General features: G+C 46.4%; 1 protein-coding gene across 5 annotated transcripts in view; it reads left to right on the top strand.

The window, feature by feature from the left end:
• Nucleotides 1-13,379, top strand: part of KDM4C (lysine demethylase 4C) — a 3,084,728-nt gene that overhangs the window by 2,791,555 nt on the left and 279,794 nt on the right. For all 5 annotated transcript variants that reach the window (XM_069625930.1, XM_069625928.1, XM_069625929.1 and 2 more), the window contains one exon: nt 1,032-1,202. In XM_069625930.1, the coding sequence (XP_069482031.1) occupies nt 1,032-1,202 (171 nt within the window). The remainder of the gene's footprint in view (nt 1-1,031; nt 1,203-13,379) is intronic.

The raw sequence follows: 13,379 nt of genomic DNA on the forward strand, positions 1-13,379 counted from the left end.
CTGATCAACTGAAACAACAACAGTCATTTCTATTCCCATATAGGCAGACAGAGTATTCTTTATAGCGATTCAGAGTGGGAGTCCTTGTCACCTATAGGGGGATTCACTCCCAGTAAGGTCCTGCTTTCACAAACCCCTAGGGAGAGTTTTACTGAGCGAGCTCACCTCCCCAGCCTCAAAGGGGATGGCTGTCCCCTGGAAAAAGGGACACATTTCCTAGATTTGTTACACCCCCTAGGGGACGGTAGTCGTACCTCAGTGACTTGGTCATCTCACCAAACCTGGCTTTGGCCCTCTTGGTATTGCCAAATTCGATATGTCGACCAGGTTTTATGACACAGACAATATTTCCCATGTTAAATCAAACTGCCTTCTGCATCCAGAGAATGCGTATGAGCTAGTTCTGATTTGGGGGAATTTCCATTTGCAAACCTGCCTTGACTAGGGCTTTTCCCTGAGGTGGGACTATCAACTGCTCATCGCCATACAAGTCAGATCTTGCAGATTTTGGGGTGGCTCTAATTTTTTCACCAGTGGATTGCCTGCATCATTCTTTGCTGATCGGTTTCTGGACATTGAGGTCCTGAAACGAAAGAGATAAGACACTTGCTCTCACAGAAAACTGGAGGCATAGGGGAGTAGGGTTGTAAGTGTTCATTTAACCAAGCACATGTGGAAGGGACAGAGACAAGGGCCCTCCAAACTCCCTCATCCTTGCCTCTTAGGCAGGAATTGCTTTGGAGAAAACTCTGGTAGGCCTCATACCCCAGGTGGAGAGGGGTCCTGATTTCCTCCTTGGCAGTGTCAGCCAGGTCCCTGACCCTGGCATACTTCCTTTGAGAGTTTTCAGAGTGTGCAGCAGGCTTCACATAAGAGATCATATATTTCAGTTAAAGTGCTGATTTACAGTCACTTCTATTGGTTGAAATATAAGCCTTCCTTTTGTTAGTGCTTGCAAACAAATACTTAACAAAATATAATTGTCAAAATCCATTCTTTAAATCTAATGATCATTTTCTTTTTTTGTAAAGCGAACAAATGTGGACAAGAAGGCCATATCAGTGGATCAGACAGTCATAGCAAAACATAGGAACACAAGATATTACAGTTGCAAAGTAATCAATGTTACACCACAGACTTTCTACGAAATAGTCTTTGATGATGGTTCATTCAGCAACGACACTTTCCCTGAAGACATTGTTGTGAGTATCTACTGAATGAATTTGACATGCACTTGTAATTTTTCAAAACAAAGTCTTAGAACTTGTCCTAATGTTCTGTGTGCATGTATTGGCAAATGTCTGTGTTTGTGTATTGTAATGGATTCTAAATGTTTTCCATTTTGACATGGTTTCTCCAATTAAATGTCTTTGTACCTCCATCTTGACAATTAGAAAATACATTCACAGAGACACCTTTTATTTCATCAGCAAAGTGAAATATATTTCTCAGATACTTGTCTCTAGAGCATTTCTTTTGTGAGTGTGGAATACCTTTTTTTCTATAGCAGATATGTACAAATAGAGCTTATCTTGGAAAATAGAAAGGTGACTTATATGCTAATATCCCAAACGTGTTATAGTGTGTGGAAAATAGTTTTCAGATGTAATGGTATGGCATGTTTATAATGGTGCCTCTACTCTCATACGTATTGTAATTGAAGAAATCAGAATGTTTTTTGTAAAGTGATTGTTCAGATAAAATAACTCAGTCATGCTTTGTCAATCAGTGATCCATTGTGGAATTTTCATTTAATGTAATATGGTAAAAAAGTGATAGTCACCTCATATCATTGTAAAAAAATTTCTGATGTTTGTTAATCTGCTTAGAATCACATGCTGTGCATAGGTCCGACATCCAGTGGTCACTGCCGAGTATTGCATTTTGTTTTTCGTAGTCGAAAAGGGGACGTCGACAAGGCGTGTCTGTAACACTATCCCTATAGTGACGTGCGTTGTACCCACAATCCCTCACGCGTCGAGGTCCCTCAGATTGTTTTTTTTCCGCCCAGCTTATGGTCGCCTTACGCGGAGCTCCTAGAGAGACATTGCTAAACACTTACTACGGACCTCGGTCCTTTATATATACTTATTGTTAAAGATCCCTCCCCTCGACGATAGCTGTGAAGCTGTTTCTCCGCCGAGCAAGTTTTCGACGGAGGGGAAGAGACGGAGGAGATCCTTCGGCGCTGCCGAACACGTGGCCAGGCCTCGCCGGCCAACATACAGTAGGGAGAGTGGGGGTTCGAACTTTTATCTTCTCGTCGAGAATGTCTTTCTTTGTCCCCTATCTTTCCCTTTGGGGTTGTTATCACCAGTTTCTATTGCCTCAGCTATGGAGAGGACACCTTTTAAGTTTTGCCCACGTTGTAGGGGCAAATACACTTGGAAGGACAAACACAAGCTCTGTAATCGTTGCTTGCCCCTCGATCATAAAGAGGACAGCTGCGCGGCCTGTAAGCTTTTGAAACCAAGAACTCTTAAAGAACGGAAAGTTAAGAGGTGGGCGGACTACGCTATGTCGAAGTCAGTTTCCTCACCCGCCGCCGCTGTTACAGAAAGTGACGAGGAGGTGATAACTCGACGTCCGTTACGGAAGTCATTAACCCCCAGAAGGAGCGCTCGCGCTCCTCGATGTCTGTCCCCGGCCCCGACGGGCTCGGCTCACGCCCTGCTTATGGGGATGAACACCCCGGCGACAAGGACGCACACAGACCCCATAGGCCTAAGCACACAACCCACGGCTCTTCTTCGTCGAGGACGAAGGATCCATCAGCGCCGAAGGGGACGCAGGGCACTCCGGCGTCTACCTCAGACCGTAAGGGTCTCAAGCCCCACCCGCAAACGCAGCCGCGACCAGCGATTGGGCTTTCATCTAACATGGGCGCTACCTCAAAAACATCCGACGTAACGCTCCATAGAGCGGCCATCGAGAAACACCGCGTAACGCAGGCAACGTCTACTCCAGAACCCTCTACTGACGAACTCGTTGTCGAGAGCCTGGCGAGAATTGTTTCCGAGGACAAACGTAAGCAGACGACGAAACAGACGTCGAATACCGCACCAAAAGATATAGAAACGCCGAAAAAGCACACAAGTAGCCAGGAACTGCCCCCTTCATCTAAGGGCACTTCTGAACCACCGGAGGGCTTTTCTGAGGGCGACGGAAACCTTTCGTCGACGTTGTGGGAGCGTTCTAAGCGTTTTGAAGGTGAAAACACTGATTTCCCCCCTCTAGACTATTCAGGGGTTCCCCATGAGACCCTTGAAAGACTCCATTCTTGTATGGAAAAAATGGAAAGGTTTTTGGGTAGCCAAAACCCACCCACACCCAAAAGACCAAGAGAATGGACCCAGGATGACCCTAGGGTCAAGTTTCCTAGGTTGTTTCCCCCTTCTACAGACGCATATGACCTCACTGAAGAGGAGCAATACCTCCAGGAAGATGAGGAGTGTTTGGGTGGAGAGGAAGAACATGAGGAAGAGAGGTTTGAAGAAGACCCTTACACTAGTGCAGGAGCTTTTGAAGAGGATACAGCTACTTCACAGCCCTGGCACTCCCCATCAGTGCACTCAGACCCTGATGTCTTTCAGCCTTCTCCTCCCAAGGACTCACCTATTGGAAACACCTCCCCCATAGATGACCAACCTTCACTTAATGCACTGTTGCGCAAGGCAGCAGCGCATTTTGAAATAGACACAGGGGAGACTCTTCCGGACATAGACTTTGTAGAAAGAGTTATTAAAGAAAAAGCCCCGGTCAGTCAGTATATTCCGCTCCTGGCTTCTATAAGGAGAATAATAACTCCTTCCCTTTCCAATCCGGCCTTAGTCAGAGGGGTCAACCCTCGGATAGAAAAGCTCTTCAGCCCTTCGTCCTCTGACCCTTTGTACATCAGGGGACATTCTATTCGAGACTCCCTTGTAGTGACTAATACAAGAAAAAGAGCGGGGGTACCACTATCTACTAGTGAGGCACCACCTGACAAAGAGGGCAAGAAGCTCTATGCACTTGGGAAGAGAATCACGACCTCCGCCGCCTTCTCAACCAGGATTGCAAATAACAATTCCCTACTAGCTAGCTACGCAGATGCACAGTGGAGCAAGCTGCGCAGCGAAGCAGAGGACGCACCAGAACCCCTGCGTTCACGCCTGCTAGCTATAATATCAGAGGGAACTCTTGTAAACCAGGGCATCGTAAAGAACTCCTTAGATGCCGCATAGACAGCTGGCCGTTCCCTGGTTCAGGGAATACTTCTCAAACGCCATGTCTGGTTGCGCAATTCGGGTTTTAAGCCGGAAACACAGGCTTCCCTGATAAATAAACCCATAGAACAAACACATCTGTTTGGAAAAGCAGTTGATGAGGCCCTAGAACATGCGAAGAAGGAGTTTGATACCATCAAGACTCTTGACCAAATTTCTAGGCCACCTAACAGACGCAGCTATGGCAATAGACGCTCCTTTCGTGGCCAACGCCAGCAACAAAGCCAACAGCAATTTTACTCTGCTACCAACTGGCCCTCTAACCAAAGCACCCAGTTCAGTCAAAGAGGGCGCGGCTCCAGTCCCAAAGGCCCCACGCCCAATACCAACAAATGACCCGAAGATTCGGGTCCCCTCCCATGCATCACCGGTCGGGGGCCGGCTAACAACGTTCCTTTCAGCATGGGAGGGAATAACGTCAGACCGCTGGGTATTATCCACCATAGCCCACGGATACTGCATCGAATTCAACGGTTCCCCGAAATACAGACCCCCACGGAACCGACGCATGACACCGGAACACCTCACTATTCTTCTTCAAGAAGTAGAAGAGCTACTGAAAAAAGAAGCTATAGAGGCTGTCCCCCTATCTCAGGTAACAGAAGGTATTTATTCAGTGTACTTCCTTGTACCCAAAAAGGATTTAACCATGCGCCCTGTATTAGATCTGCGTCCAGCGAACAAGTTTGTCAAACCCCAAAGGTTTCGTATGGTGACCTTGCAGGAAGTAATCCCACTGTTATCACAGGGGGATTACATGACAACACTAGGCATGAAAGATGCATACTTTCATATTTTAATGTTGCCAGCGCACAGAAAATACCTCAGGTTCAAGATAGAGAACAAACACTACCAGTTCAGAGTACTACTCTTCGGGATAGCATCTGCACCAAGGGTATTTAGGAAAGTACTGGCAGTGGCAGCGGCCCACCTGCGCAGGTTATCCATCCCGGTATACCCTTACCTCGACGACTGGCTAATAACAGGGGATTCTTACGAAACATGCTTCTCCAATACCCAAAAGACCGTAGACCTTTTGTCCCAACTGGGCTTCTCCATCAACGAAAAGAAGTCCAGCTTAGACCCCAGCCAAATCAAACAATTCCTAGGGGCTCTAATTCGAACAAGGGACGGCCTCGTCTTCCCCTCCAACGAGAGGGTCCAAAACATGCTGTTTCAGATCCCCTGTTATGTGGCGGGTCGGAGGTGACGGTACGCAAAGCAATGCGCTTGCTAGGGATGATGGCGTCATGTATTTATTTGGTACCTCACGCGCGCTTGCGCATGCGCCCAATGCAAGAGTGGCTTTACAGCCAGTGCGGTCAGGCCAGCGGACAATGGGACGATCTAGTGGTGGTCTCGCAGGCCTTGGTTCTCTCGCTACGGTGGTGGACAAAGGAAAACCTGTTATTAGGGAAGACTTTTGCCACACCCGCAGTGGAATCCACTCTAACCACAGACGCATCCCTTACAGGATGGGGGGCTCACCTATCCCATCAGACTGCTCACGGAGTGTGGACTCCGAGTTTAGCATCCAAGCATATAAACCTGCTGGAACTACTAGCGGTGTTCAGAGCACTGAAAGCCTTTCAGGAACACTTACAAGGAAAGACAGTGATGGTCCTCACAGACAGCACCACAGCCATGTACTACCTCAACAAGCAAGGGGGCACTCACTCTCCAGGACTGTCCAGGCTGTCCCAGAATATATGGAAGTGGGCTCTCAAACACAACATGTTCCTACTATCACAACATGTACCAGGGGAACTCAATCTGCTAGCAGACAAACTCAGCAGAGACTTCCCCCTGCCCAAAGAGTACGAATGGCAATTGCACGAAGACATCGTCTTAGACGTCTTCACGCAATGGGGTTTCCCAGAAATAGACCTGTTCGCAACCCTGGAGAACTCACAATGCCAAAGTTACGCCTCCAGGTACCCCCAAAACCAGTCCAAGGGGAACGGTCTGCTGATGCAATGGTCAGGGAAATTTGTTTACGCCTTTCCCCCGACTCCCCTCCTCAACAAAGTGGTGCACAAGATGCACCAAGAGCAGGTTACCATGATACTAGTGGCCCCAATGTGGGCCCGGAAGCCATGGTTCGCTCACTTGATGGAGATGTCCCTATCTCCCCCAATGAAACTTCCCTGCCCGTACAACATGCTGTCACAAGACAAGGGCAGGACACTGCATCCATGCCCTCAGACCATGAACTTAGCAGCCTGGCTCCTGAGATCATAGAATTTGGACATTTACATCTCCTCAAAGATTTATGGACATCCTCAGGGAAGCCAGAAAACCTAATACTCGCCACTGCTATTCTAGCAAGTGGAAAAGATTTGTCATCTGGTGTAGAAGTAAGAACATCAACCCGGTTGACTGCTCTGCCACTAACATTATTCTGTACTTGACCCATTTACTGGATTCAGGTCTAGTGTTTAATTCCATTAAAGTCCACCTAGCGGCACTTTCTGCATACACCACTTCCCAACTTAAAGTGTCGTGGTGGAAGATACCACTTATCAAGGCCTTCATGGAAGGGGTAAAGAGAATACACCCCCCGATAGCTAACCCAGCTCCCGGATGGGACTTAAACGTGGTACTTTCTAGACTCATGGGCACTCCTTTCGAACCCATGCACAAGGCAACTCTTAAAGACCTCACTCTTAAGACTGCTTTCCTAATAGCTATCACCTCCATTAGGAGAGTAAGTGAACTACAGGCTCTTTCTGTACTAGACCCCTTCGTAACAGTTCACAAGGATAAGGTGGTTCTTCGCACACACCCAAGGTTTGCACCAAAATTCATCTCGAAATTTCATGTAAACCAATCTATAGAACTACCAACGTTCTTTCAAAACCCTTCCAGCTTGGGAGAAAAAAGTCTGCATACACTAGATGTACGCAGAGCTGTCATGTTCTACCAGAACACTGAGAAAGACTAATCAGTTCTTTGTCTCGGTGGCAGCAGGAAGAGAAGGAGATGCAGTCTCTAAGTCCACTATATCTAGATGGATTGTACAATGCATCACTCTCTGTTACACTCTTGCTAAGAGAGAACTACCCTTCAAGCCAAGAGCACATTCCACTCGAGGCACTGGGGCTTCCATAGCATTCATTGCAAATGTTCCCCTTGAGTCCATCTGCAAAGCAGCTACCTGGAGTTCTGTGCACACCTTTACAAAACACTACTGTCTAGATGCACACTCTAGATCTGACTCCCAGGTGGGACAGGCAGTATTAAGACATCTTTTCTCTACTGTTCCTTCTCATAACCCACCGCCAACTCCGGGTACTGCTCGCTAGTCTATGCACAGAATGTGATTCTAAGCAGATTAACAAACATCAGAAGACAATGCATTACTTACCGTAAAAGCATTTCTGATGGTTGTATCTGCTTATATTCACATGCGCCCACCCTTCCTCCCCGCTCGGATGGAAGGAACATAGACATCCTTTCCTATATTTCTCTCTTTTCTGTACTCACTCACGTATAGAAGGGTCCCTCAGGGCAGAAAAATACAAACAGAGGGGCCTCGACGCGTGAGGGATTGTGGGTACAACGCACGTCACTATAGGGATAGTGTTACAGACACGCCTTGTCGACGTCCCCTTTTCGACTACGAAAAATAAAATGCAATACTCCGCAGTGACCACTGGATGTCGGACCTATGCACAGCATGTGAATCTAAGCAGATACAACCATCAGAAATGCTTTTACGGTAAGTAATGCATTGTCATATAGTTTATTTGTTTAATTTTACTGTACATATAATACAATGGGGATTATAACAAACTATTTTCTAATGGATTCCTTCCTCCCTCAGATTCCTTGTCTCTAATGTCTGTGCCCCAGCGCAGCTGCTCTTTAGAAATGTTTCTGCTACCAGGGAGTGCAGTACAACTTCACGACGTCCCCACCAAAGCCTCTATGATCCCCATGCCGGCTATGACTTTGGCGATAGTATATATAGAGGTGGCATGCCCCGAGACCTTAGTCCTTTTTTTTTCTGCTCACTGCTTGCTTTAGGAATACTGCTCTGCTCTTCTCAAATCTTGCACTTCTTGTTCTTATACAATGACATGCCAAATCCAGCAACGTCCTTGGGACTAGGTCAACAGCAGGCACTAGAAGTCTGTTTTGGACCCGCAGTTGTCTTTACTGTTTCAAGGAAGTCCACAAAATGCAGGACTTTGCACCTTTCCAATCAATGCACCAGCAGGCACTTTCAGAATGTGAGGTGAAGCTGTTCATCTTTCTCCACTAGGAGAGGGTTGACAAACAAACCTGTTCAAGGTCACCGGGAGCAGAACGCGGCACAGAGGAATGCTCCCCTATACACCAGGACAAAAAAAAGCACTGCAAAAGAGTCAGATCTCCAGACATTCTTCAAGGCACCATTCTTCTTCATCTTTGAAGAAGAGGAGTCACCACTCCAGGGAAGCACCAGAGAGCCAAGCTCAGCAGGTACCTTTCCAACCCAATTCTTTACTCCATAGGAATGAGAGGCCTTTAGGCAGAAGATGCTGGACATCTACACCAAGGCATCAACGGCTGCAGCTCTGATGCCGGTGGTTTAGGCCTACATGCCACCACGCTCGGATGTGCCGCCAGGGACTCCAAAAGTAGAATTGTCAAAAACCTATCCAAAGGTCCACTGTTCCTTCTCCGGATGTAGTTCCTCTGACCTGGGCACCCCCTTACACAGCAGTGCCGGGCATCGCAGATAACGCTGTTGTCGTGAAGGAAGTTGCCCTGCTCCCAAGATGCTCATAGATGTCATGTTTGGAAGACATTAATGATTAGGAAGAGGACCCCCGTCCCTTTTGGATTGGAACCCCTCCATCCAAGTGACATCAGAGACTTCCTGTAGGAGTTTTATGCGAAACAGGGAATCTGCTCGTTCTTGCAGCTGATTTGTAGGAGGCGAGTGGCCTGGGCACCTTGTGCTTGATGACCATAGGTGGTCAACACCTTGGGGATAGCCTGCTCCTTCACATCCTGAGGGTGCAGTTCGAGCTGACGGACATTCTGGAAAAAAATTTAATTGAAATAGACCCTATTGCCATTCAGTCAGGCAGTAGAGGGACCAGTTCTTATACTGTGGACAAACCAGCCTCAATGCTCACTGGTGACGGAGACCTGGCTGAGAAAACACAAGCTGACCTCTTTGGACTCTACATTCCTTTTAGCTCATGCGTTGCTGGAGTGTTCGATAGTACAGACCATACTAAAGTTCACATATTTTTCAACATTGCCCCCTGAAAAGAGTGCATGGCTCCTGTACCCTGGCCAAGTTCTTTTTAGGGCTTTGGTCTGTCATTTGGAAGTGGCAGAGCACACCGCTGTGGGATGGATTTGAGATTCTGATTAGGAATGGCAAGGAAACCTCCCGCCACCTCCTTCAGTTAGGGCTGGATACTGCAGACTGTGTTAGGAAAACAATCGGCATGGCTTTTTCGCCCCTTTGCCTTTTATGCCCAGAGAGGAAGAGATCGGGCAGACAAGGGCAGCATTGCCCCAACAGAAGTAGTGGAAGAGGTGTGTAGAGAGGAGGTACTTCCACCATTCTCTACACAGCTCCTCGTGCAAAATTTCTATTAAGTGAACTACCACCACCATACTCTTGTCGGAGGCAGGATATCCCAGTATGACCCGAAATAGATGCTTATAACTTTCGATATCATTCACCAGGGATACTTCCTCCCTATTGCTCTTCGCCCTCTAGATAACCCTCTGGGCAACACGTCCTTGCCTCCGGATCCCGTCCTGCTGTTGGAGATCTTTCTGCTCCTGGTAAAAGGGGCCATAGAACTGGTGACCTGCTTTGGAACGAGACAGTGGTTGGTATTCAACCAATTTTCAAAAGCCGAAAGAAGACCGGGATCTGAAATCCATCCTGGATTCTCAGCTTCTGAACTTGTACTTGTGCAAGCACAAGTTCAGGATGCTCCCTCTGGCCCAGTTACTTCAGGCCCTGGACCTGGACGATTGCTGGGTCTTCCTGGATTACATGGAGGCATGGCTATAATTTATTCCTAAACCGCCTCCCCCTTTTTTTTCCCCCTGTTTGGATATGGTTTAGCCTACTTGATCTATATGGTTTTCCATTTCCTTCCATTTTCTTTTTTCTCTAGATGATGTGGCATTTGACCTATGAAGTGTAAATGAGTGATCGATCACGTTTATATGAAATGGTAACATTTGGACCATTGAACTCATGAGATGAATAATCAAGTTTATTGTACCCTGTGTAACAGTATTGCTTGAGTATATATAAATTGCTAAAATCAAGTTTAGTTTTCTCCATTATGTTCAGAAACTTTAAAGATTTGAACCCCTAATGAAGAGATGGTTATCTCAAAACGTGTTGGGTGTTTTGTTAAATGACATTGATTTGTGACAATAAGCAGAGCTTAAAGATTCTTATTATTAAGTTGTGGAATGCACATTATCTTTAAATGTATAATATTTTCTCAAATTGCATATTCACAATTGCGTTTCATAGTTTGGCCAGTTTTGGCCTATGATGGTGTGCAGGGGACGCGAGTTCCTGTACTTTGGGAACTTTCTTTTGTTTTGCTCATATGTTTAGTCCATGTGCCAGGATTGTGCCTTCTCCCCCGCACATCGTATAAGGCATTATCTTATATTCACTAAACTTTTTCTTTCAAGAACTATAATAAGGTGTGCATTGTGAAATCCCTCTTCTCTTGTTTGGTCTCCCTGGATCCCCAGAATGCTTACTTCCATATGGCCATTCACAGTAATAACTTAAGATTCAAGGTGGGGAACTGTCACTACCAGTACATGGTCGGCCTTCTTTCAGCACCCACAATCTTCACCAAGCTGCTGACAGTGGTGGCGGATTGCCTAAGAAGGGAAGAAATTCATGTTTTACCTTATCTGGCTTGTCCAAGCCCGTTCCCCAGATATGGCATTGGCACACTTGTACAGGATCTGCACCCCATTGCACAACCAGGGCTTCCCCCTGAACTTCTTCCCCCTAAACTTCAGGAAGTCTCAGGTATGTCCGTCCCAGTCGCTCTGATTCATCAAAGCAGTCTTGAACGCTCGCCTGGGCCGGGCCTTCCCTCCCGAGGACAGAGTGGTGAACATATCTGAGAGGCACCATGTCTTCCAAACATAGGAAAGGGTTCCAGCCTGAACTTTTCTGTGTTTACTGAGCCTAACGGCCTCATGCATGCTTGTAGTGCCAGAGGCTTGGTTCTGCATGAAGTCGCCTCGGTGGCTTCTGGGTTCACAGTGGTCACAGTTACAGGGACATCATATTTCCTTTCTTCAGGTCTCAGCAAGATCATCAAGGGACCTGTAATGGTGGTTGCAGAGGAACAACCTGCTGAGAGGTGTGCTGTTTTAACAACCCTAGCCAAATTTGATTTTAGTCACGGACTGTCCCTGAAGGGCTGGCATGCTCACTTTAAAGATCTGATGGTGACAGACATTTGATCTCCACTGGAGTATCAGGAAAAAATTGAATTTGCTGGAGTTGAGAGTGATCAGGCTGGTCCTGGTTGATTTTCTCCTGTCCGTACGAGGCAAGATTATTGGTCCTGACAGACAACACAGTAGCCATGCCCTACCTCAACAGGCGAGGTGTGTGGGCTCATTGCCTCTGTGCAGAGAAGCAATGCGATTTTGGTTCTGGGCTTTGTAGATATGGGTGTTTCTGACGGCTGTTAATGTGGCCGGCAAGGAGACTGTATTGGCGGATGCCCTTAGAGTGGGAGCTCTGTCGGAATGTTCTGAAGGAGGTGTTATGTGTTCTCCTGTTGCGTGACCCCTCAAGTGGACCTCTTGGCTTCTAGTGTGAGCAGAAATGTAAGTGGTCCTGCTCCAGAGAGTGGGACTTCGAACTGCTCTATGTTTCCGCCGATCCCGGTCATTCCGCTGGTTCTAAGGAGATTATGCCTGTTCGGTTCCATAATGGTATTTATTTATTTATTTTGGGGGGTGTTTTCTCAGTTTTTATTAGTTTCTTGCAGTTTTTGTTCATACCATATTTTTCTGCAGCCAAACTTGATTGTTCAAAATATATTTCTAAGTCGCTGAAATATTTTCTGCCTATTTGAAGGCCATTTCTTTGAACTAATATTTTTTTATAAAACATTTTATTTTGAAAAAAGAACATAACACAACATAAATACAGGTGCTTAGTTGGACATCATCACAGGGCAGACACTCAGCACATTGCATGAACAAGGAAGACATGCTGTGGCTCATATAAGCAAAGTACAAGCTACAAGGTGCGAGTAAATTACATCTTTCAATCCTCGCCCACCCACCTATCCCAAACCTTATGAAACTTCTTGGGGCAAACCTGTGCATTATAGATAAGTTCCTCCATGGATAGACACATGTCTATTTCGGTAGTCCAGTGACTGGTGCGGGGACAGTCCGCTAATTCCCACAGCGCAGCAATGATCGGCTTTGTTAATCCAATTGTTACTGATAGAAACGCTCATATTTGAGGAATCCAGACTCTCCCATATGCTAAGTAGTGTCAGTTTTGGATTCTTGGGCACCTCAGAACCCAGTACTGCCATTAGTTTATCAATGCATTTTCCCCAAAAAACTTGCATCATCTCTCACTCTCAAAGCGTATGAAAAAAGGTACCCCCGGCCTCCAGCACATAGACAGTCATTCACTATTGTGCCCCTTTTTGCCATGGCTGTTCGAGAATAATAGAGAATGGATGTGTGTAGAGGTGCACTCAATAAAGTAAATCATATTCCTGGTATTGTCAGTAGGTAACAAAACATTTAGGAGTATTTCAGGTGCTCCCGGTTCGATCTTGGCTACTCTATTATGTCAAACATCAGACTTGCATCCGAGAAATCCCCAGTAGTGCAACATTTTCATTTACTGAGACATACAATTTCACAGATACAGTTCATTGTCTTGGAAAATCTATACCTGCCAAGAAGAGGAGGAAACTTAAATATACTTGTGCAACAACGTGAGATCCATTGGGTCGATAAACTTGACTCCATGTCTCCACGGGGAATGAAGTTGGAATGGGACTTAAGTTGCTATTTGTAATTACAAAACCCTCCTCCCCAAACCCCCCTCTTTTTGAGAGTTCTAAACAA

Source organism: Ambystoma mexicanum, chromosome 6p (genome assembly GCF_040938575.1).
Source record: "Ambystoma mexicanum isolate Mex_15411 chromosome 6p, UKY_AmexF1_1, whole genome shotgun sequence".
Taxonomy (NCBI): Eukaryota; Metazoa; Chordata; class Amphibia; order Caudata; family Ambystomatidae; genus Ambystoma; species Ambystoma mexicanum.